This window comes from Dermacentor silvarum, chromosome 8 (genome assembly GCF_013339745.2).
Source record: "Dermacentor silvarum isolate Dsil-2018 chromosome 8, BIME_Dsil_1.4, whole genome shotgun sequence".
Lineage (NCBI taxonomy): Eukaryota > Metazoa > Arthropoda > Arachnida > Ixodida > Ixodidae > Dermacentor > Dermacentor silvarum.
In genome coordinates, this window is record NC_051161.1 from 6,477,484 (window position 1) to 6,503,383 (window position 25,900).

At 48.1% G+C, this 25,900-nt stretch overlaps 1 protein-coding gene across 1 annotated transcript; it reads right to left on the bottom strand.

The window, feature by feature from the left end:
• Positions 1 to 1,052: 1,052 nt before the first annotated feature.
• LOC119460556 (uncharacterized) lies at positions 1,053 to 22,600 on the bottom strand. The gene is made up of 4 exons (XM_037721490.2): positions 22,526 to 22,600; positions 11,944 to 12,133; positions 8,196 to 8,435; positions 1,053 to 1,507 (listed from the first exon to the last, which is right to left on the bottom strand). The coding sequence occupies exons 1-4, from the start codon at positions 22,583 to 22,585 to the stop codon at positions 1,278 to 1,280; spliced, it is 720 nt and encodes a 239-aa protein (XP_037577418.2). The 5' UTR covers positions 22,586 to 22,600; the 3' UTR covers positions 1,053 to 1,277.
• Between the last annotated feature and the right edge of the window lie 3,300 nt (positions 22,601 to 25,900).

Below are 25,900 nucleotides of genomic sequence, written 5' to 3' on the forward strand. Positions count from 1 at the left end.
GGCACCAGCTCGTATCCGTTGTCGTCGTCGCCCAGCGCAACGACTTCCGGGGGCGCTGGCACTACCACGACGCCTTCGACGTCAGCATCGGCGACGCCGACTGCGACGCCCACAAGCGCGGCGTCTGGAGCGGCGGCGTCCACGTCGGGCAGCGCGTCCAGCTCTGCGGGTAGCAAGAAGTCCAAGGGAAGTTCAAAAAAGAAGAAGAAAAAGAAGAAACAGAAGAAAAAATCCAAGGGCAGTTCCAAGAAGAAAAAGAAGAAGAAGCGCTCCAAGAAGTCCAGCAAGAAGAAAAAGAAAAGGAAGCGCAAACGCAAGAGCAAGTCTCGCTCCAGCAAGAGCAAAAAGCGGAAGAAGAAGAAAAGAAAGAAGAAGAAGAAGTGACGAAATTGGCCAATCCTCGATTGCAATGAAATACAGTGATCGTATATAGTTTCAACCTCGTGGCACGAGGGCAACGTTACGGCTGCGTGCACGCGACAGAAAAGGCCGCACTTGGCGGCGGCCGCTGTGGATGATGGCGCGAGCAGCGGGCATACAGAAATTCGCAAATTGTGTGTATCGCAAGCATTCAACAAACACGTGCGAAACTTTCATTTCAAGCACGCCTGCGATCGTCGCACACTGCTCGCCAGGAACTGCACATGACACCAGAAAAAAAAAAAAAAAACATTGCGCAGTTTGTGTATATACATAATGCGTAGCCGGACAATGCAGCCAGAGTAGAAATTGATGGCGGTATGTGACCGGAGAGATCTACAGCACTGGAAGCAGGTAGTAAATGCAATATACATGCGCATTTATCCCGTGCTCAACTGTGTTTTGTTGTTAAATTGTGTCGTCTTCTGGCAGTTTTTCAAGTGTTCGCGGTTACGAAAACACACTATATACCTTCGTGCGTCAGGCGTCCTCTTTGGTGTAGCAGTCATATCCCGGTGAGAGAGACGAAGAAATTATGGCACAACGGGAAGATAAATGTGGAAAATGTATCTTGCCCGCCGCTATGGTCCTGTACTGGTGAATATATGAAGCACCACACACGCAACCGTATGTTGCATCAATTTCGTTGAATATAGTGCTTGTAATCATTTTTATTATTCCCAATATTTTCCGGTCACCTACAAAGTGAAAAGTCATTTTGCCCCTCGCTCTGAAGGCGTCCGCGTTCGAAGGGCTATGTCAGCAAACACAGGGTGCAAAATGTTGGCGTACTTTCATGCGCAAAATTCTACAGCCTAAAGCGGGCTTCTGTCGCTCGCTTGGAATATGGTGCTCGATTAGGGCGGACCGCAGGCCTCCTTGTGGTTCCTGAGCGCCGCCCCGTACCACTCGAGCTCGCCGAAGAGCTTGGCCAAGCGCTCGGAAAAGCCGTCGTCGGAGGCACTGCCGTCTTCGGAGACCAGCGTCTGGACTTTGGCGTTGAGGCTGATGAACGGCACCGTGATCATGCCCAGCTCGCCGAGGAAGCTGCGAAGCTGCATGGCGGCAGCCAGGCCTGCTCCGACACCTGCGACAGAGAAGGATCGTGTGTGCTCACGTGCGGCATACACTTTTTTGGCCGAATTCGAGTCTTGGAAGGAAACACGGCGCAGCAACTATTATAATCTAACCGGTCGTAGCGCTAGAAAAACGTGCGGCTCGCGGGCTGTCATGCCGTGAGCAGATTTTTAGCGGCCCGTGACTGAGCTGAGATTCTTATGGTGCGCTGCTCCTGCAGTAATACGCCTATTGCCATATGATGAGAGAAACGACAGTTTTGTCTATAAACAATATATGAACCGCTTGAAGCGTCACGCGCATAAAAATGTCGCGCCGAAGCATTCATTGCGTTATAAATAACATGCCGCTCTTCATCGACACGCTGTAAGAACCTCGCATAGTAAAGCGACCAATTCTTGGCGGTTGCATTTCTCGACATGCTGCCAACCCAACTATCAATATCGGAATTTGTTGTAGCCACTTCTCATCCATTCTAACGGTGAAAGCTGGAATGTTTTCTATCTCATGCTCGAAGACCAAAATGAAGATGTCGTCTGTTCTCAATAATTCTTGGCATGAGATAATAATTTTCATTTAAAAGATAACCGACCGTACACGTGTATAAAAAAGCGCCGAATCGTTAGATCATGTTGAGGCCCTTCTGGCAGAATTCTAACGGCGTTTCAAATCATTCCAATATGAGAAAGTGAGACAGCAACTGTTTCACGAAACTTTCGCTGCGACGCCGGAAGACTGCAACCACACAGTACAGAGCACATGGAGATAGTGAGTTCGTCAAGTCATGCATACCCTCCAGTTTTACAGAAACGCTGGGAACAACATCTATGGGAACCGTTGACAATGTCTTAAAATTGGTGTATATTTCCGGAACCACCTATGTTTGTAGGCAGACATTCTCTTTGATGACTGTAAACAAGAGCTGCCTTCGGTTTTCAATGACCGACGTGCCATAACGATATGTGCTGAGAACAGCAACAAGTGCGATAACACCAAGCACGGACACGAGGTCGCGGGATCGAATCCCGGCCACGGCGGCTGCATTTCGATGGGGGCGAAATGCGAAAACACCCGTGTACTTCGATTTAGGTGCACGTTAAAGAACCCCAGGTGGTCCAAATTTCCGGAGTCCCCCACTACGGCGTGCCTCATAATCAGATCGTGGTTTTGGCACGTAAAACCCCATAATTTATTTTTTTAACACCAAGCACGGACTGCCTTTTCTCAAGTAGAAGATGCAGCGACTTCCGCTAAAGTGCATGCTGCTCGTGTGGATCCTAGAGAAGTTGACTCAGGCCATCACGTTGTGCAGCACTGCGCTAGAAGTGGTGCATTAAAACAATTGACACTCAATGAAAATCCACGCAGGGCAAATAACTTGTTGAACGAAAAATTTCCTCTTTACTTTTCTGTAGCAGAATAAACCGAAGGGAGGCTAGCGTCAGGGCCACACCCAAGCCAGGACCAAGTATTTTCGAGGAAGCCGTTGAAGAATTCTGCTGCAGTCAAGTGGAAGGCAAATGTTCCACAAAAACCTTGCTAAGGTAAAACTTATTTGACAGTACAAATTCTCATAGAACTTATCTCGTTGACGTAATCATTCAGACGCGGGAGATTCTGTTCTGGTGATAAACGTTAACTTTCGCAGCATCGGTGGGGAGTCATGGCACCATCATCTCCCGGACAACTTGGGAATAAACCTCAAAGCCTCATTATTACACTCAGCCACATTTTCAACAGCTTTGCTTCACGAGCGCAGGTTGGTCGCAGCCCGAGATGACAGTTCACCAGTACGGGTCCTAGCTGAAAAAGCTCGAGGGCACATGGACAGGGAAGTGCCGCCTCCAAGCGGAAACCACTTCAGCCACCAGCAGGTCCAGCGGACTCGGGCAATTGTTTATTGCGCTGACGAGTGTACGGCCGCTCGACGCTCGCTCGCACCGTTGGTGTTGCTGCCGCGCTATCCCTTATAGCTGCCCCGGATGCCGTGTGTTTAGAGGCAACACTGCTGCGGGTGCGTGCTTGGTGCGCGCTGTCTTGCCGCGCGCCCAGTGTTGGAGTCACAAATGGTGAAGGCAGGGTGCGGAACGATCGCTATGGCTCGTGCTCTCTACTGCAAACGCTCATTACGCCAGCTCTGTGAGCGCAAGTAGTCATGGTCATCGCGTGAACTCTGTTCATGTGTATCTTCAGGTGCGTGACACCACACCTGTTTGGTTAGCATAAGCGCATGTTTACTGCAACTGCCAATAAAACTACAAGCCTTACTTTGTGTAATAGTCGAATGCTTTGCTATCTCTGTCAGTCTTTCTCCTTTCGTGCGAAACTAAGGCGTTTTTTTTTTAAATATAATTCTGTTCTCGCAGAATCCTTTCGAGTGCAAGAGATAATGGCAGCGGTGGATTAAGGGAAGGGAATCGCAGCCACGGAGAATAGGCGGCACGCAATGAGAGGCCTCGTGAAATGGCAACACAGCCGAATCTGCACTCGCCGTTTCTATGTGGCCTTCTTCGCAAGATCTTACCGATGCCGGTGGAAAGCTAGCGCACACTCGATAGTCCAATTACGGCTCTTTGAGAGAAAGAGCGATAAGGGGACCCAGGAGACAGATCTTTACAGCGATGGCTGGCTGTTAATAGGCTCACTCTCCTAGTCGCTTTAATGTCACTCGATGCCCATTGCTGGAATACCAGAGGGTTTTTGCCAGAATTTTATAAAGAAAAGTTCACCAGCCCTTCTCCTGTCGAGAAAATGGGGGTAAGCGAAGCTTGTCGTGTCTGCATCTCACCTTCATCAGGGTAACGTAAAGTCCACGACATGTCACAGTATATACATCGAGGGACGGAAAACGCACAACGCAACGGAAAGAAAAGTTGTACGAAAGGGAAACAATATTACCACGAAAGGGAACTAAAAGTAGTATGAAAGTGAAGGGAAAGTAGTAGGTCAAGTACACACACGACAGCCTTCGCTAGTCCTCGAAATCCGAGAGCTCCTTCATCGCCTCGTCGAGCAAGGACACGACGTAACCTTTCAGTGGCTCCCTAGCCACTGTGACGTAATTGGCAACGAACATGCCGATGAAGCTGCTCGATCTGCTTATGAAGACGGCGCGCAGGAACCAATCCCGCTGTCAAGAACAGATGCAGCAGCGAAACTTCGAGTGCTTGCAAACGATGCCACACAATCGCCGCGGAACACACCTAGTTTGCAGCACACACGTCTGCATCGACTGGACCCCTGGCTTCGACTTCCACCTCCACGTGATCGAACACGTGCTTTGTCATTGTCCCCTATACAGCGCATATAGGCAGTCACTCGCGACCGCGCTGGCGCGTCTTGACGACCAGTCGCTTTCGCAGCAGACAGTCCTAGAAGTCCTGGAACGCAGTCGTCACACAACAAGTCAGTCAAGGCACTCTTGAAGTTTTTGCGATCGAGTGGACTTTCTGACAGACTATAGTTCTCACGGACGTTTCCAAACTCCCCTATTTTTTTTTATTCCTTTTTTTTTTCATGACTGCTTTTTCTCTCCCCTATTCTTTCCGCCTTTCATTTCGCCTTCCCACAGTGCAGGGTAGCCAACCCGAAACTTTTCGGGTTAACTTCCCTGTCTTACCCACCCCGTTTCTCTCTCTCTCTCTCTTTCGCTTACCCCCCATTTTCTCGACAGTGGAAGGAGATTTTTCTTGTTAAGCGAAGCTTTATAGGCTCACAAGTGTCGGCGGTGGTGGTGGTATGGTGTCACGCTGAAAAGTGGGCCGATCTTGGCCATAGTGCAGGAAGGGTCGAAGCTCAATGGCACATACCAGGAACAAGAACGAAAGAAAGGAAGACAGAAAGGAACAGAGAGAAAAAAAAAGAAAGAAATCACGTGCGGCGCACACCCGCATTCGATATGCTACACGCGTGATCACGGATCACGTGACACGCGCGCGACCAATCAGGTTTGTTCGGTGTGTCGCGAGGAGGGACATGGAAGTAAAGCGGGTTGGCGCACACTCCTCCGGGTTTCCCTCGCCTCAGATCAGTTTCGGCGAACAGATGGGAAGGCCACGCGTGGTGCGTTCTGCAAAGAAACAAGCTGAGTTTGATGAGCGCCGGCGTGAACTCGCTCGGGAAAGGACTCGTCGTCGACGTGCCGATTCTAGCGTGAGGGCTTCCGTAGCCGAGGCTCGCCATAAGCGAAAAGCTGACGATCCCGAGGCAAGGGCTTCCGAAGCCGAAGCCCGCCGTCAGCGACGAGCACAGAATCCCGAGGCGAGGGCTTCCGAACGTTACCCTGACGAAGGTCAGATGCACACACGACAAGCACCGCTTACCCCCATTTTCTAGACAGGGGAAGGGCTGGTGATGTCTTTGAGCGAAGCTTTATTTATTTATTTATTTATTTATTTATTTATTTATTTATTTATTTATTTATTTATTTATTTATTTATTATTTATTTATTTATTTATTATTTATTTATTTATTTATTTATTTATTTATTTATTTATTTATTTATTAGTACCTTACAGCGCCCTCGTGGGACATTGTGTAAGGGGCTCATAAGTTTCGGTGTCGGTGGTGGTGGTGTCACGCTGTAAAATGGGCTGATCCTGGAGATAGTGCAGAAAGGGTCCAAGCTCAATGGCACATACCAGGGACAAAAAAGAAAGAGAAATAAAGAGAGACAAAAAGATAGAGGGAGAGAGAGAAAAAAAAGAAAGAAAATCACCACGAAGGGTGAAGAACGAAAGAGAGAGAGGAAGGAAGAGAGAAAGAAAGATAGAGAAATAGAAAGAAAGGAAGAGAGAGAGAAAGAAAATCATCACGAAGGTCGAGAAAGAAATAAACAGAGAAGGAGAAAGAGAGAGAGAGAGTGCGAAGGAGAGAGAGAAAGAAGTCAAGAGAGAGAGAGAAAGAAAGTCACCACGAAGGTCAGATACACACACGACAAGCTTCGCTTACCCCCCTTTTCTCGACAGTGGAATGGCTGGTGATTTTCTCTCTCTCTCTTTCTTTCTTTATCTCTCTATATCTCTTTCTTTTTTTTGGGGGGGGCCTGATATGTGCTGTTGAGCTTGGACCCTTTCTGCACTATCACCAGGATCTGCCCACTTTTCAGCGTGACACCACCACCGCCGAAACTTGTGAGCCTGTAAAGCTTCGCTTAAAAGTTCACCGCCTAAGCACTCCGTACAGATGGTCAGCCAGCGAAGCTGAAACGTGCGGCTCCGGTGTTTATGCCTGGGTTAACCTCGACGGTTCATTAAAGTATTCATCAATTATGAGGTTACACACACGTTCGGCTGCGACGGAGAGAACGACGTCACTGACGGTATGCCCGCAGTCCGCCGTTGTCGCTTGCGTTCGATGTCTCGAGTTTGCTCGGCGGCGTGGTTAGCAGCATTCGCCCGCCATTACCGCTTGCGATTCTTCGAAATTAAATTGCTTCAAAATTAAATCTGTGCATGATGCAAGACAATGAATGACTCATATCCCTGTAAACGCGGCCTCCCCATTACGACGACCAAAGAGAAGTGAAATTCTACGCTGGAATGATGAGTGGCAACGGAGCCAGCTGTGGAAGACGACGACAACGACGAACGCGGGAGCAGTGGCACGAGCGCGTGCCGAGCACGAGCGCAACCCGAAGGGCGCCAACGAGCCAGCTGCGGAAGACGACGACGACGCTCGAGCAAAGGCTGATGATGATAGTTTTCTGTGGACAGGCGGCTAACAGACGCTTTTTCGTTTCGCCTGGCCATATAAAGCTTCGCTTAAAAATAAAAGTAGATGCAACGCATGGCTAGGCATCTTTGCGCGAATGCGCAAAAAGCCCTAACTGATGAGATGAACACTTTTCTGATCAACCACGACAGTGCTGCACGGATGTTTCTTCCGTCCTGCACAGGTTACGGTTGGCGGATGTCGTGGTAGGAGTTGAGCCTGTCATTCAATTCGAAAGTTTCCATTCATTTTATTTGGAGATACATAGATGGTACAGGATGTCCACGAGGCGTGGCAAAAGGAGGCAACAATTCCTCCTGACAGGTCCTTCACCTCGGGACCTCGGTCAGGGTGGCGTAGACCACTTTCCTGCATTTGGTTTACGTCGTATGTCAGCACTACTGCGTTTTATGCGACGGCCATGTCTACTCTGCTTTACTAGTCCACATTATGTTGAAATTTATATGCTACACAGTTTCACTACTTTCGCAGTTTAAACCGGGAAGCGCCAACTATACACATTCGAAGACGGTTCAGACAATACAGGCATCAGTGACTACAGTTTGCTTCCTGTCGAAAGGAAATTGCAGTGGTCGCGCTCATCCACGAATATTTACACCGCACAAAACAGTGAAAGGCTTACTACGCATATTATTGCAGCAGCCACCACGTCGCTGCTTCGCATTATCGGCGAAACCTTTTGCATATGAAGCCCACATAACATGAAGAAAACCGAAGACGTCCACAAGGGTTGTTATCCAACTAAGTGAATAACTACCCCATCGTTCCCGTAAAATCACGAATGAAGTTAGCCTGGTGCTGCTGCGTTCCATCATACTCCACTATCCTGGATTTGTCCTGCTATGTGAGTCATCGGCTACGTTGAGCAGCCTCAACGTTGCAGGCGCGCGTCAGAAAGATGGTCGCTACAACACGTGTAGCCCGTCGTAAGTACGACTCGCTGTCGTGTAGCCGGAGGACTCACCGATGGTGTAGGCGACGATGGCGCACGGCTTGTGCCGGTACGAGTCCGGTGGGAAGTGGTCCATGGCGCTGCCCAGCGCCGGTGCGATGCACCGGTTGTACTCGGGGCACAGCACCACGTAGCCCTGCGCGTCCTTCACCTTCTCGTGCAGCTGGGTAAGCCACGCGGGCGGCGTCTCGTCCGGGCCGTGGAAGTGCAGCGGCTTGCGCACCGCCAACAGGTTCGGCTCCTCCTCCGGGTCTGTAATGATCGACGTGAGAACGGGTTCGCTACAGCTGCGAGGTTCATCGATGGTGGTGGGCAGGGCACCCTTGGACAAGGGCAGGGGGACTCTTACAGATACCCCCTCCCTGATCTCGGGGCCTCCGCGGCAGCCGCATTGCGCTTCGCGTTCCGTGCGCCATTCGGCCAAGTGTGACTTCCTTAGCAGTTGCTGCTAGGGCGATGCAGACGGAATATGAAAACGCCCCCTTGACAGCGGCAAGCAGCACTTTGACGGTGCACAGAATAACCGCATCAGAGTAAAAAATTACACAACATGGTTAAAGCACATCGTATGGAGCGATGACGCCGCAAGGACCCGAGCACAGTCATTCACTATGGACTGCTCGCTGTTATTCTACCTATAATTGTAACATTCACAGTGAACTTAAAAAAAAAACTCAGTTGAATGCATGGGTTCGATTCATCGCGCTTCAAGGAGGAAGAGTTAATGTGGTTGATAGGACAGTGAAACGGAGATGACAGTGTTTATCGGCAACACATTATTGAATGAATAAATGCTTTATTTCAGCTTCTTGTACAGGGCATGTAAACAAATGGGGGTTGACAAGAAAAAAGCAGTCTTCAAGACCGCTTAACAAGCCTCGCCAACCTTGCAACTCGGCAGTGGTGAGAATAATATAATGTGATCAGTAACTACAACAAAACTAGACGCAAGTAGCATAATATATGAATATGTATGGCAGAACCGACGCAATACAATCTCAAAACAACAACAAAACAAAAAATAACAATCAAGGAAACAGATTTTACTCTGCATAAAACTTTCTAATGCTATGAAATGATACAGAATGTATGCGCTGATAGCACTCCTTGTTCAAGCAGTTCGGAAGTTTATATTTTTAACATTTGGAATCCGTAGTTAGTCCTACATCGAGGTATGATAAAAGTGTTTTGTGTGCGCATTTCCTATGATGTATAACGCGGCAAAAGTTTCACAATACGATGCAAGAGTGGGTCATTTCGATCAGTAGTGTTTTTATACAGACATGCAAACCTATATCGAAGATATTATGCACACGTACAATATTATACAGTAGGCGCACGGGACGGGTTGAGGCATTGTATGGAACGTTTGCGATGAGTAAGCATTTTCTTTTGAATAACTGAAATCTTTTTAATGTCACCATTTGTTGTGGTTGCCCAAACTACAGGATTATACAGGATCTCCAAGCTAACAAAGGTTAAAAAAAGATGAACATTTTGCGCGAACGAAGCTAAGTACGTATTGTTCACAGCCCAGTTGAGAAGCCGCCAATAATTTTTGGTTGATTACACTCGATTTAATCATTACAAATATTGATATTATTCTTTGATTACTGCCCTAATTGATTAAGACGTCAATTACGAAGTTGTAAGCAAGATACAATTAGAGTGCTTACTTTTATAACTTAAAAATAAAGTATACGATACGTGAGAAACACCACGTCATTACGCACCCAGCCGCACAATCGTCTCCAAGCAGTCTCAGTAGGAAACGTCACGAAAAGAGTTTGCCGTGGTTGAACGCGGTTAAACCAAGTTTGTCGAGCGATAGCACGGTTATGCTTGCGATGGGAAAGAACACAGACCCTGCTCGGCGCCGTGAGCAACTACCGCCATCTACAATTGCACCACACGACAACACAGAGACGCTGCTCGGCGCGGCAGCAGCAGCGAGCGAATTGACCTTCAGGCTGCGTCTCGTTTCAACGCGAACTAAGCGTCGAAAGCACAGCGCATACGAAGCCACCAGCACTCGGCGCATTTTGTACACATCGCAGATCGCTTTCGAGATATGCGTACGCATCAGCCGCCAGCAGTGGTAGCTTTACCTTGGCTGAGCTTGAAGATCACATTTACGGAACCAGGCGTTTTCTGCGCTTTTACCTGGAGTAGTAGAGCTATCGCTCTAATAACAAATAATAGGTAGGAGTGGTAGTGCCCCTGTCGAGACCTTGGCACGAAACGAGGCGGAGAAGCGATAACCGCCTCAGACACCCCAATGGCGGTTTCGGGGGAAAGTGGGGAAAGAGCAAAGTAACGGCAGGTCACGTGAACCTACGCGGGAGCGGGAAGCTCCTCCGCGAAGTCGAATGCCTGTAACGCCCGTGGCCAGGTCTCGCCGTCCGGAAGTCACGGCGTCGGTTAAGTAGACACCACACATCTCCGTTCAAGTTGTGAGCTGAGAATTCTAGAAGAATGTGAGCCACGGTCTCGATATGTCTTTTAGGAGTGCTGCGTGTGTGGGAGTGTGCGGGCGTGCCTTTTGCGCCATAATTTGCTTTACCATAATGAGTTACCAACTAGCCCATCTTGAAACTGCGGCGCACACACAAGAAACGAGGACACAAGGCAAAGGTCCTTGTTTCTTGTGTGTGCGCTGCAGTTTCAAGATGAATAGCTACCAATTCGCCCAACTTCCAGTACTTTTACAACTAGCCCATGCAGCAAATTCTTCCTAGTGTGAACCATCGGCGAGTTATCCCAGTGTAGCAGGTGGTGTGAGTCCTCACGAGCACGCTATATTCTAAACAATATCAAGGCGCGAAATGAAACGAAGAAATGATGCGCCCTCCCGCAGCTATTTGCTGCATCCTGCCGTTGTTCAAACTACACGAGTTGAAAGCGCGTTATCTGGCAAACACGAGGAGAACTCGCCGTCTCGAACACGCGTTCGCTACATCACGGCGTCAGGACTCACACAGCTGCATTCACAGCATTGCACCTGGCGGCAGTTTTCGCAAATTGCCTTCCAGCGCCACCTAGTTTCGGGGAGGATCAAGGAGGATTTTAAAAAATGCATTTTATTGCGATAGCAATTATATGGACACTCCAAAGCAGATTTCTGCCGTCGGCGTCGCCGTCGCCGTTGCCGTGAGGTTCCGTATGACGTCAGTGGAGATGAAATCGTCGCCGCGCGCCGAACGCTGTATGTGCGAGTGAAAGGGCGCGAGGGACGCGCGCTTTCACGGGGAGTGAACGCACGGCCATAGAGAAAGAAAAAAAAAGATTTTTTTCTTTCTCTATGGCACGGCGAAGAACAAACGCGCGTTCTGCGCCGTGCTCCCTTAAGGGCTGCAGAAGTAGGCATCTCTTTCCTCCTTTACAATCACCATATATGTAGAACAAACGAGCCTCCTTCCGACGCGCGAAACGCCGTGGCGGGGAGGGGAAGGGAGGCGACTTTTAGCTGCGGCACCAAGTGCCTATTTATATCAGAGGCTCCGGCAACAGTCACCAACGCCGCACGCATTTTGTGCGAACGCGGGCAAAACGCCGACGGCGTCGACAACAGTTATGCGCGTTGCTGGTGCTGCTGCATGTCCAAATTTATACAGCTGATAAAACTACTAACCTTACTCCGTATAGCTCTCTACAAATTTGCTATCGCAATTGATGCTTCGCCTTTCAGGTGAAACTGCGACAATTTTTTTAATCCTCCTTGGGTAGGATGTTTCGAATACAGCTCCTCCGATGAACTCACCGATGACGCTGACGTGGTGGCCTCTCTTCTCGAGCTGCGAGGTGACGCAGCGCTTGAGACGCTCTGCGAAGCGTCCCGTGCGGCAGCTGCCGACGAACACGACCAGCTTGAGGGGCGGCATGCCGACGGCGTCCACGCGACCACGACGACAGCACGGCAGCAGCGGAGCCACTCTGTCCGACGGCGGTGCCTGCGGCGGAGGAACTCGTCTGTCTTTCCAAATATATACCGGCATCTGTGCGGTCATCGCCGAGCATTTGCGCTGCTGCAATTGTGGAAGCGAGAGGACCGAAAAGTGAGCTGCACACGCAGCTGACGAAAGGAGGGCCAAAGAGTACATCAGTCAATATAGGTTTCTGTAGATTAGTCTCTTTGTGCCCAACACTTACGCAAAGTGTGTAATAGACAATTGTTCAAGTACTCGGAGGAGACTGCGATGACATTTACGCATCTATGCAGTCTTGTTCTACAATGTGTGACTGACAAATATTTGCAGATTTTTCCAGGATTGCCGATTTCTGTCTTCTTGCGAAAGAAATGTCCCTAAAAGCTGCGCAATCAAGCGTCTTTTATTGTATTACATTGGGTTATTACAAATGTTATTTTATTAATTATTTAAGCTTCAGCCGTGCGTAGTCACAATCTAACATTGTAGTTAGAGGGCGCTACTCTTCGGGAATCATGTACTGTAGCTAAACCCAGCCGGTTTGTATACGAGTGCAATGGACAGGCACGGACTCGGAACCGCCTGCCGTGTTTTATTCTTTCTTTTAGAGCGGAGCTTACGCATTCATTCGTCGCAAATCACGCCGTAATATCACTGCGCCGCGCTCAGTGGTACCCCTCGAAGGATCACTTTAAGATGTTGTTTTATGGTCAGTACTAAGAAAACGCCAGCGCTCGACGACGTTGGTAGTCACGTCACCAGAACAGGAATTGGCCTCCCTGGTGCAGTGTTCGGCCGCTACCTCCCAAATGACTCCTACAATCAACCCACGGCCCTCAGTCCCCACCAGCTGCGGAGCACCTGACCAAGGCGGCGATCAGACCTGCGACGCGGCAGAGGGTGCTAAATATCTCAGGATCCCGACAGGCCCGAGGTCGCGGGATCGAATCCCGGCCACGGCGGCCGCATTTCTATGGGGGCGAAATGCGAAAACACCCGTGTACTTAGATTTAAGTGCACGTTAAAGAACCACAGGTGGCCCAAATTTCCGGAGTCCCCCACTACGGCGTGCCTCATAATCAGATCGTGGTTTTGGCACGTAAAACCCAATAATTTAATCCGGACAGGCCGCCACTGGAAACTGAACCTTGCAACGTTCAACACGTGAACCCTCTCAAGTGAGGCTAGCTTAGCAGGGCTGTTTGAGGAATTATCAGGCATTACCTGGGATATTATTGGCCTTAGTGAGGTTAGAAGAACGGGTGAGTCTTATACAGTACTGACTAACGGCCACGTCCTCTGCTACAGAGGTCTTCCAGATAGGAGAGAATTCGGAGTAGGATTTCTAGTCCATGACATAGCGGGCAACATTGATAGTTGCCCGCTATGTTGCCCGCCCTACAGCATTAATGAGAAGGTAGCAGTCGTCGTAATAAAGCTGAATAGGAGGTATAGAATGAAGGTTGTACAAGCCTACTTCCCAACCTCCAGTCACGATGATGAAGAAATAGAACAGTTTTATGAAGATGTTCAATTAGCAATGAAAAAGGTGCAAACTGAGTATACTGTAGTCATGGGCGACTTCAATGCAAAACTGGGGAAAAAGCGGGTTGGCGACTAGGCGAGTGGCAACTACGGCATCGATTCTAGGAACACTAGAGGAGAGATATTGGTAGAATTCGCGGAAAGGAATAGGCTCCGAATAATGAATACCTTCTTCAGGAAACGCAGCAACAGGAAGTGGACCTGGAAAAGCCCTAATGAAAAAAAAAAGAAAAACAAGGAATGGAATAGATTTCAAACTCTCTGCCGATCCCAGCATAGTGCAGGATGTAGAAGTATTAGGTAGGGTAAAGTGCAGTGACCATAGGTTAGTGAGGTCTAGGATTTCTCTCAATTTGAAGAGAGAAAGAATAAAGTTAGTCATGAAGAAACAGGCCGGCCAACCTAGACGCAGTAAGGATAAAAGCAGACCAATTCAGGCTGGTACTTACAAACAAATATGCAGCTTTTGAACAGGAAGATAAATACAACATAGAGGTAATGAATGAAATCTTAACTAGGTTGATCTCAGAAGCAGCAATAGAAGTGGGTGGTAAGCCATTAAGGTAACCAGTAGGTGAGCTCTCCCAAGTAACAAATGACCTAATAAAGAAACGGCAAAACATGAAAATGTCAATCTGGAGATCAGATAGAATTCGCTGAACTGTCGAAACTGATCAACAAGAAGGAAGTAATGGATATCCGAAATTATAACGTGGAAAAGATTGAGGAAGCAGTAAAAGATGGACGCAACATGAAATCAGTGAGAAGAAAACTAGGCCCAGGACAAGGCAAAATGTATGCAATGAAAGATAAGCAGGGTAATATCATCAGCAATTTCGATGACATAGTAAAAGCAGCGGAATAACTCTATACTGACCTATACAGTACCCAGAGCAGCCAAGCTGCTTTCATTCGAAGTAGTGAAGAACAGGATACAGAAGCCCCTTCTATAACTAGCGATGAAGTTAGAAGGGCATTGAAAGACATGACCAGGGGAAAAGCTGCTGGAGAAGATGGAATAACAGTCGATTTAATCAAAGATGGAGGAGATATCAAGCTTTAAAAGCTTGCGGCCATTTATACGCAATGCCTCACGACTTCAAGTGTACCAGAAAGCTGGAAGAACGCCAACATTATACTCATCCATAAGAAGGGAGACGTTAAAGAATTGAAGAATTACAGACCCATTAGCTTGCTCTCAGTATTGCATAAAAAAAATGTCACAGTTTCGCCCTAAGGGCGAAGCGATGAATGCGATAGCAACACAGCAATGTCATACGAAGTAAGGTGAGCGGCTTTGGTAGCAATATGAATTGTAGTAAACATGAGCTGATTAAGTAAGCAGGTGTGCTGCGGCGTAAGTAGACCGACATGAAGAGAGACTCGATGACCACGAGAAGGCGCGTGTGAAACGGTGGTGTTGATGAGAAGCGCTTCCCGTGGGCAGCGCGTGCGAAGGGACACACCTGTAGCGCTGCACTGCCGACCCGGGCAGCATTGCATGTGTAGCGTGCTTTGGAAAATGTGGCCCGACTATTACTAACTGATTGAAGAAGCGTGGTGTGAGCGCGCACAAACAAACATGAATAGATCACACTGAATGACTGCAGACAACGACCGTCAAAACGCTGGCAGCGAGCGGATATATACGCCGCAGGAGCGGGCGAAGGTACGTGCGGTCTATCGCTTCAACGGAAACTGAGCGGCGAATGCGCATAAAGGTCAGAGCCGTGTGGAGATAACAGACGGTGCGGTCGAACGAACGACGAGCGCGGTTGTTGGCAGCGTAGAAGTGCCCCCCCCCCCCCCCTGCCCCCTCCGGCGCTGGCTTCCCGCTTCCTTGCTTGCGCGTGGGAGAGATAAGAGACTGTGCGGACGAGCGACGAGCGCGGTTGTTGGCAGAGAAGTGCCGGCGCTGGCTTTCCGCTTCCTTGCTTGCGCGTGGGAGATTGAGTGCGTTCGCTCTCCGTGATAGCGCGCGTCCCCGCACGCTGCCTCTGGGGCATACGGCGCGCGGCGAAGATTTTATCTATACGGAACCTCACGGCGACGGCGACGGCGACGGCAGAAATCCGGTAGAAGTGTCCATATAATTGCTATCGCAATAATATTCACCAAGCTAATTTCAAATAGACTCAAGGCAACACTTGACTTCAGCCAACGAAGAGAACAGGCTGGCTTCAGGAAGGGATATTCTACGATGGATCATATCCATGTCATCAGCCAGGTAATAGAGAAATCTGCGGAGTACAATCAACCTCTCTATATGGCTATATGGCTTTCATAGATTATGAAAACGCATTTGATTCAGTAGAGATACCAGCAGTCATAGACGCATTGCGTAATCAAGGAGAACAGCAAGCATACGTGAATATCTTGGGAAATATCTACAAAGATTCCACAGCTGCATTGCTTCTCCACAAGAAAAGTAGAAAGTTACCTATCAAGAAAGGGGTCAGGCAAGGAGACACAATCTCTCGAATGCTATTCACTGCATGCTTAGAAGAAGTATTCAAGCTCTTAGACTGGGAAGGCTTAGGAGTGAGAATCAACGGCGAATATCTCAGCAACCTTCGGTTTGCAGGTGACATTGTCCTATTCAGCAGCAATGGAGACGAATTACAACAAATGATTGAGGACCTTAACCGAGAAAATGTAAGAGTGGGGTTGAAGACTAATATGCAGAAGATAAAGATAATGTTAAATAGCCTGGCAAGGGAACAAGAATTCAGGATCGCGAGTCAGCCTCTAGAGTCTGTAAAGGAGTACGTTTATCTAGGTCAATTACTCACAGGGGACTCTGATCATGAGAAAGAAATTTATAGAAGAATAAAATTGGGCTGGAGTGCATACGGTAGGCATTGCCAAATCCTGACTGGGTGATTACCACTGCCGTTGAAAAGACTAGTATACAATCATTGCATTCTATCGGTGCTAACATATGGGGCAGAAACTTGAAGGTTAACAAAGAAGCTCGAGAACAAGTTAAGGACCGCACAAAGAGCGATGGAACGAAAAATGTTAGGCGTTAAGAGACACGAAGAGAGCGGTGTGGATCAGAGAAGAAACGGGGATAACCGATATTCTAGTTGACATTAAGCGGAAAAAGTGGAGCTCGGCAGGCCATGTAATGCGTCGGGTGGATTTCGTCCCACACTTTAGGAAATATCTCAAAACTGGTGTCATCCTGGAAATTAATTTCAAGTGGATGCGTCTTGCAAGCTCACCGGCTACAATTTGTAAATTGCAATACGTGTCATACAGTAATTAACTAAGAAGTTCATTAGTCAATTTTTGTTAATTAGTTGAATATGTGTTAAGTTGAATATGTGTTGAATATGTGTTATCTGCGAATTCGCACGTGCGAATTCGTAAACAAAATCGCACCATGTGAAACGGGCTTAACAAAGTACCCAAGTTCGTCAGCGGGCGTATAGAAAGGCTACGCCGCCGTCGCCCGTCGTCAAGGCCCCCCTCCGCGCTCGCGCCAGGGCAACACCACCTCTAGGTGGTGTTGGCCAGGGCCCCGTAACGCCGCAGTTCCGACGTCTACCCCGCACCTCCACCAGATGTCACGTAGTAGTGATGCTGAAGAAAACAGTCGTAACTATGTATGACGAAACTGATTCTTATTGGGCGAACCTGTGCCCACAAAAGCAAGCTACACTCAAAGCACGATACGATAGCGGCGAACACAGTCGGCGATCGTCGAAAATCTGATATGCGGTAAAACGCGCCGGCTTTTATACATGACTCATCGAATGTTCCAGATTAATCCCTGGTACCCGCAGTGTCTTCCAGAAAGTTCTAGACAATTCGCGTCGGTCATACAATCAGATAAGCATCGGTGAAAACAGGCAACGGAAAGAAGCATCGATAACGTTCTAGAATCTTCCGATACAGGCGCGTCCTGCGCCGAGCGATAACGTTTAACATTGTTAGCCGGTGGAAAGCGGCCACCGGTGAAAGATAAACATGTATACGTGTCAATATTATATATTAGCCAAGGCCACGTGAAACGATAATTACTAAAGAGAATTCGGCCCCACATTCTGAAATCGCCCAAGACAGTTGCAGTCACAGCGGTGCGACGTCACAGCGCAAGTGCCTAAAAAAATGAGTGGAATCCGTCTTGAGAAGCAGTGGCTGGGATTCGCAGGTAGATGATGATTATCATTGTCATCTCTTTTTAAACGGGGCGGCGACAAATAGCCTGCTTGATCTAACTACATATATTGCAGTATATACAGGGTATCTCCCACGTAACTTATTGTGCCAAAATTTAAAAAAAATATGCGAGTGCCATGTAGCTGGACAGAACCAAGGCATGTTGTTTTCTGTCGCTTGGAGTTTATGAAGTCAGACTATTTCTTCTTTTTTTTTGTATTTCGCCTGATTACATATTAGTTATAATGAACTTCTCAGATATTCTAATCAGAGCAAGATTCTCAATCAGAAAATTGTAGGCCATTATGAAAAATTCCCGATTCACCTTTCCGTTCTGATCTCTATACGTGCTACATGACGTTTTGTTTTTTCCCAAATCTGAAAGAAGCCTGCGAAAAGTGCCGCCCAACTAATCGTGTTTCGCGGGCACTGAACGTAATGACCGACGTCCCTTCTGGGGGGAGGGGGGGGGGGGGGGGTCCTTAGCATACCACGTGGGAATGCCCCAAACTCATTTGCCATACCTCGCTCTCCCAGTGCGAAGCCATTCTTTCCAGCACAGTCCTAGCCCAGAGAAAACTGATCGACAGATCGAGTCGATTACAGCAGCAGCAAATAGGACCCTGGACTGAGTGAACTAAAGAATAAACAACTACGGCAGAACTGCTGTCTCGCAACGACTGTCGATGGTAATGCGAATAGCAATGGAGCGACAGACCTGAAGTGACGTTTATTCAACACGTGTAGTGGTGGTAATTATGAGACTTTATTTGCCTCGGCTATGTAGTCCGATTTCGTTCCACTTCGCTGTGGCACTCGCTTGCCAAAGTCGCCCATGAGCCTGACAACGACTGCACGACGCCGACGCAGGAATGGCGAAAAAGGAATGATATTGATGGAACGGCGTATAACGACGACGTCATCAGGACAATGAGATGCCGTCATTTAAATTATGGCAACGGTGAAACAACGACATGACGACGACGAGGTAACGACGACGGCGTGAAGGCCACAGTATGACGACAAAGCGGGAATGACGGCACGAATGCATGATAGGGGTAGAGTGTACTAGACTGGGGGAGTGGGTCCAACGCAGGCTCCCCGCTGAGGCTTTTTTTTTTTTTTTTTTGAAAAGTTGGTGGCGCCACCGTCGCTTTCTCCCGAATAAGCGGCCAAGCGCGCCGGCCGGACGCTTGTCGCGTCGGAGACCCTACCGCAGCTGCATGGAGCTTTGACAGGCGGATACTCGGTGGCGGTAACACTGAGATTGTTCCTCACAGATCTATTGTAAATAAAATGGAAGAAGAGCGGCAGAAAGAATGCAAACGACGCAACAACGACGGTGCGTCGAGCAGCCGACAGCTACTCAGCCCGTGAGCTCGCTTCAGCCAATGAGCGCTGCCGAAACAGCCGGAGCCAACGTTTATTGGCCGGAGATTCAGCATGAGGCCGCGCCGCCACAATTTCAACGTTTTTTGCTTCACCCTCGGCGCTTGCCAAGGCGTCCGCTGGACCCACTCCCCAATTCTAGCACACTCTAATAGGGGATGTGGGACGACGACGTGGAGATGGCGGCATATTCGCGATTGAATGAATGACGGCAGAATGAAGAACAAGGAATGATGTCGATGAATCGTGGTATGACGACGACATGACGACGCTGAAAAGATTGCAAACGACAACATCGCGACAATGGCATGACAAAGACGGCGCGACAAGAGTACGATGTCGAAGTGATTACGACCGCGACGGCATCCCGACCAAGGTATGACAATTAATGCATGCATGAGGACAAGGAGTGTATGATGACAATGGCCTCACGATGACTGTATCACGGAAGCTGTGCAACGGTGGTCGAATGACGAAGCTGGAAGTCGGCGACCACGACGGCATTACGACGACGGTCTGACCATGAAGGCACGATACAGAGTGTTGACGGCATGACAAGGGCGGCGTAATCCCGACTGAATGACGACAGTATAGTTATGACATTATGACGAAGAAAGATTGACGTCGATGGGAGGAGGAAAACGACAGCGTGACGATGACGGCATGACGAGAGTCGGATGGCAAAGCTGGAATCACGATGATGCAACACGACAGCATCCGTACCTATGGCCCAGGCTATCAGACAAATTGGACCACTGGGTCGACGGCGTGGCGACGACAGCTTGACGAGAGTCAGATCACGAAAGACGATTGAACGACAGTGTGCACAACGACTGTACGACGAGTGACAAAGCTGGAATGACGGCGACGACCACGAAGGCATCACGAGGCCCAAGCTAACTTGGCCCAGGATTGAAGGCGTGACGGCACGACGAGATACCACGAATCACGACAATGGAACGACGCATTGCAACCAGCAACCTAATGGTGGTAGACAACTTGTGCCACTGGTCGGCGTAAGAGGCTCAAAACGGCTCAAGTAGGCAAAGAATGGTATGCGCATTAATACCCTTACTCAACTATGATGATGCTCGAGGGACTCCGATGCGTATCAGTGTTGGTCATCTTGGGGAACAGGACACGCTATATGACTGGGAGGAAGCGTGAAACCCCTTGTACATTGTTTTGCACATTGATGCCTCAAAATTAACTCGGAAGAATTTATGTAAACCAGGATGTGAAGTCAGGTGCATGCGTAACTCTATGAATGTGCTCTATCAGCAACGTTCGATAAAACTGACACCAATTTTGTCTAGGCGCCTGTGTCGTCACAAACGAAGAAAAGCATTCTTCAAGTGCGTTTCGAATACCGCGAGATGGCATGGAAATTAAATATGTATTACCAACATGAACCTACTACACGATATTACAGCTTCATCTCTGTGTTTATGCAAAGAAAGGCAACATCTCAAACATGAGAAGACGGTTACTTTCTCCTCGTACATGGAGATGCAGATTTTAGCGTCCAGCCGTGTTGCCTAACAAAAAAAGGGGGTTCCAGCGTCAGTATAACACACCAGTCATTAATAAGAGCCGACTGGAAAAGCGATTATATCCCTGAGCTGTTTTCCGGGAGGATATAGACCCTCCGATGGCTGCAGTGCCGTGAAAAGCGAAATCGACGCAGTGTATGTTCCTTCATAGCGTTTTATTTCCTTTCGCTACGTAAATAATTCAGACACTGAACAATTAGGGACGAGCTGAAAGGAACTTCTTATCCATGTGTCAAAGATTGAGAAGGTGGGAGCTTTTGATCCAAGTCCCGTGACACTGTCGTTCAATGAAACGGCTGACATTTTGTTCTCATGCTTAGGAATGCACACTGGCAGACGGGCACACACACACACAAGCGTGTCCACTTCTTCCCTTCTGTCACTGCGCTTAAACCTGAGCCTGTCTTACCAACTATAGGCTCGACATGTTCTCACGCTTTCGTTGGCTCAACTGGCTTCCCGTCAAAACTCTGGCTTGCTGTTCCGCATTTTAAATTCGTCCACAAAGTAGGCGACAACAGTGAAATCAAGAGGGCACGTGCAGTTCTCTATTCTGACGACCTTTAGCACGATTCACCCTCTTTGCACCTTCCCCGCGTAGGCAAACACGCGCCGGATACCGTTTCTGCATTTCGGTAGAGAGAGCTCTTAAAACCGACCACTTGACGCTACTGCAACGGCACAGGTGTTCATGTGGGAAATGAACGTGTCCTGCAGTGTTCCTACGGCGCCCACTTTCGCTTACGTGCCAACCAGAGCGTGGCTGCAATGCCAACGGTCACGCATGGCCGCACATCGCGAGGGCGCGCTGTGCGTCTGCGACTGAACTTGGCGACGAGCCGTGCCGTGTAGGAGACGGAGGAGGTGTTTATTATACAAAAGGAAGAGACGCTTAATTCTGCAGCCCATAAGGGAGCACGGCGCAGCGTCGTAGGGGATAGGGGGAGTAGGAGGTAAAGAAAAGAGAAGAGTGAGACGGGATTGACGTGACTCTCTTGCAGCTTTTAGGCGGCGCTGCTTTTAGTGCTCCAGACAACGCCAGCAAGAGAGGTGCATGTACGCGTTGTGCCGGAAAGCCATGAACGCTCCCGAAAACACGTCGCACGATGCGTGCCTAATTCTGCTCAGAGTTCTCGCCCTGCGTGGTTTATCAACTTGTTTCTTTTAGAAGGTGTGTGGTAATCCGTAAATTTTTTTCGTCGTTCATTTCTTTCTTTTACATTTACTTCCGTCTTTCATAACGAGGTAATGCAGATGTGCACGAAAACCGGTTACTGAAAACATAATGGACGACAACAAAAAGATCAGGGAGTTTGCCAACAAACTTATCGCTAATTTGTGCAACGATTACTCGAGGTATTGATCAATTTCTAAATCATTTGGGCAATAATGGTAGAAATGAAAGAGTCGTGGAAAATGACTGTCCGACGGGCCGAACAGGAGGGCTAGTGAATGTCTGCGTTCTTTCTTTGTTTGTACTTATCTAGGACCTACGCCCGTTTGAGAGAAGCCGCTGCACCGAACAGTCGTAAAACCGGGTTACTGCCGACGACACTTGGATGCCATTCCAGCTAGAAAACAGCAAATGTTTAACAATGTGATGTCGCGTTTTATCGCTGTACGCCAACAAGCCTTTCTTTTGTTAGATCACCTTGCGCTAGCTCGATAGACACCAACATCGGCGCAGCTTGAGAAAATTCGCGTTTGTTTCATCCTCGATTGACCTGAATGCACACCGCGGCGTCATGGACAGAGCGCTCACTTGGCCCGTCGGTGTCGCAGCACCCGAGGAAGAATGCGACGTGGACAGGTCGGAAGACATGCACCGACGCCGCACCAGGTTCCGAGCGGGGCTTTCGCAACGAGTGGTGGCCGCCGCGCGCGAGCAGTGCCGATCCTCGTGATCGGCAAAACATTTGAGCTTCTCATGCTACACTTGAGTGAGCAACAATGTGAAAGCGTGCTGTCTATATAAGTGTGGCTGGTTGGTTGGTGTTGGTACTTTAGACGGAGAAAAAATGCCAAGGTGGGCAGACCACGAAGAAGATGGACGTATTTATGGAGCTTTGTTTTTTGTTTGTCTATTACTTTGCGTTTCTCGTTTTCCAATACGAATTTTCTTTAGCATAACCACTGCCATACGATTCTTGGCCTATCCTCCATAGTGGGTGCGAGTCATGACAGAGGTTCATCATCATCATCACGAACAGATGTAACATTTAGACTCTACGTCTACGTGTTGCCACAAGTTGATGACATTTTTCCTAATAACGCAAAATTACTTCCGCATCGTATTTTAGATGGTTTACCACAAAGTCATCTGCAGATTCTACCGCCAAACGTCATTGTTGCGACAGATGCTTCACAGCAGGAAGAAAACTCTGGGATCGGTATTTTTGCCCAGCGCTAGACTGGACTTTTTCTCTGCGGCTGCCAGATTTTACGCCCATTTTATTGGTTGAATTCATGGCATGCAGTGGTACTGGCTCTACGCAAATTAAATCTACCAATTACATCAGCTGTGATAATCACTGATTCTTTATCTTTGTGTTCATCACTAACTGTCGCTGGTGTCTCTCCCGTTATGAGGGCGTTTCATTCATTGGTACCTAGATAATTGAGAAGCGTCCGTTTATTAGTTTGGGTACCTGGCCACAAGGGATTATTTTAAAATAAAATCGCAGATTCCTCAGCCAACGCTTTCCATAGGCGTCCCGATTCTTCCATATGGCCCTGTGCCTGGTTATGTCACAGCTGCTCGGTTTCCTAGGCATCATGCAAGCAGTGTCAGACGCCGCAGTGATCAACTCCACAGATTACCAACATCTTTATATCCCTGGCGCTGAGAATGTTGCCAGTAGAGATGGGTCGCTCAGGAGCGAGCCGGATCTTGTGAGCGGCTCTTTTTAAAGAGCGAGTGGAGCCGTGGTTCAGTAAAAAGTGAGCGGCGGTTCTTTTGGAGAAAGGGAGCCGGTTCTCTCGCGTTCAGTGAGCCGTGCCGATGCGTTCCGTCAGAGGCTGGTCATCTGCTGGGTGCGACTTGCACGCCATCTATTAGCGGTACGAGAAAGCAACTGCCTTCCTCGCAAGAGTCGCCTTCACCCCCTCGCCTTCGGCGGAATAACGAATGAGTTCACGTAAACGGCGGTGAGCCGTGAGGAGCCGTTTCTAGAGAGCGCTCAGGAGCGAGCCGGATCGTTTGAGCCGCTCTTTTGAAGAGAGCCGCTGGTTCAGTAACTCAGCGGCGGTTCTTTCGGAGAGAGGAAGCCGGTTCTCTTTCGTTCAATGAGCCGTGCCGAACCGTTCCGTCAGAGCCGGGTCTCCTGCTGGGTTTCGAGGTTTCGATTTCTGACCGACGATTGGTGGCCGGTGTGGGCAGACTCGCGCTACTGGTACTCGCTCGCAGTGTGTGGTGTGCGCAGCAGTCCCTTTGGTTTTTTGTGCGTCCTATGGTGTGGCACCCGATGCCACCGAGGGGAGAAGAAGCCTTAATTGGCAAAGGATGGTACCGTTCGTTGCCTGCTGCTGTTCGAACGATGTCTCACGACTCTCACCGATCGCACATCGTGCGCTGGTCCAATTACACTTCGAAGATGGTCTTCCGTGTCTTAAAAAACAACAGGTGAACATACAGTTTACGTCCTGGTCTTCATTTGTGCTAATTAGTGTAGTCACGAAAATGTCGCCCATGGCATCCACTTCTGTGCATTTTCTGAGCGTGTCTCATTAGCACGTCAATAAAAAGAGGCCTATGATATGTTGTGTTGTAATAGAACTTCATTTCTTTTTTTTTTCTTTTTGTCCTGGCGCATGATGGCATGATTGCCAGTATCGCGCGTGCGTTCGAGAGAAAAAAAAGGAAAAAAAAAAAAGAAAGGTACGTGCGGCAGTTTTGTGGATCTTTCTTATGATTTTTGTATTGTACTTCAAGAAATGATTTGTACATTCATTCTGCATGGCGTTACACCTCACTCATATTATAGTGAATGCACGTATGTGAATAAATGAATAAAGTTTAAAGATAATGTACAATCATTTTGTGTTCTTAATTTGACGATAGTTGATTTTAAAGTACACAAAAACAGACAAGCTTCTGTAATGACGATGAAGTTACATATTTTTTTCTGAAAAACAAAAGTACGTCGCATTCTGCCTGTTACAGTATCATAAGCATTTTATCCTCAATATCAGAGAAGAAAGTTTCATTACAACTAAGACTTCACGCCTTTAATATATGTAAAAATATTATCGAAAACATAGCGAAAATACCAATAACACGGTTGTTAAATCATGCATATATCGTTTTTTTCAAAGCCAGATAACTATGGAATATGCATAACACAGGTTACACGTTAAGTGAACCGGTTCATTTCAGTGAGCTGAGCCGTTCCGAGCCACTCACTGAAGTGAGCCATTTGCCCATCTCTAGCTGCCAGACACGAAAATGGAAGTGTCCATCACGAGGCTAAATTTCTATCAACACAGGTCTAGACCGTTTCCCTCACCACTGTGCCTATTCTGCGGCGAGCTAAAGACAATAGAGTATTTCTTTATGTCCTGTAGACGTTTCTCTATAATAAGATAATATTATTCAACTCCGCTACCCAATGTTGGCCTAAATTTGTCCGATCTGTGATACTGTATTTTGGAGCCTCTATTCTTGGTTTCAGCGACAGAAATGTTAGCTTGGCAGTTCGAAATTTCGGACTGAATCCAATCGATTGCTCTGTAAATTGATTCCTAATTTTTAAATTCAGCGTATGGTGTTAATTTTCTTCTACTATATATATAACAACCTGATTCAAGGCCAATCGCCCACTGTGGCCATGTGTCAGAATTATTTGGGACAACAACAAGTTCTGTAAACGGCGACGGTTTAATTTGCGGTATGAAAGAAACAGAAGAGTTTGATTTGAGTTATGCTTGACTGCTGGCTATTATTCTGGGAGCTGAATCGACTGTATCTGTTTTGAATTGCTTCTAACAGATGCTGGTAAGTAGTTAAGGCAAGCAGATCGGCGAAGCAAACTCGAATTGGCGTTGAACGAATTTTAGGAATGTCATTGTGTGCATGGATGCTAGATGAACAGTTAATTAAGCATATCGTGACAGAGATATCCGAAGTTTTGGAAGCGGT

Coding starts and splice junctions, on each gene's coding strand:
- LOC119460556 (XM_037721490.2), bottom strand. CDS start 22,585: ATGTCTTCCGACCTGTCCACGTCGCATTCTTCCTCGGGTGCTGCGACA. Junction 12,134..22,525: donor CTGCGACACCGACGGGCCAA/GTGAGCGCTCTG, acceptor CCTCCGCCGCAG/GCACCGCCGTCGGACAGAGT. Junction 8,436..11,943: donor CCACCACGTCAGCGTCATCG/GTGAGTTCATCG, acceptor CGATCATTACAG/ACCCGGAGGAGGAGCCGAAC.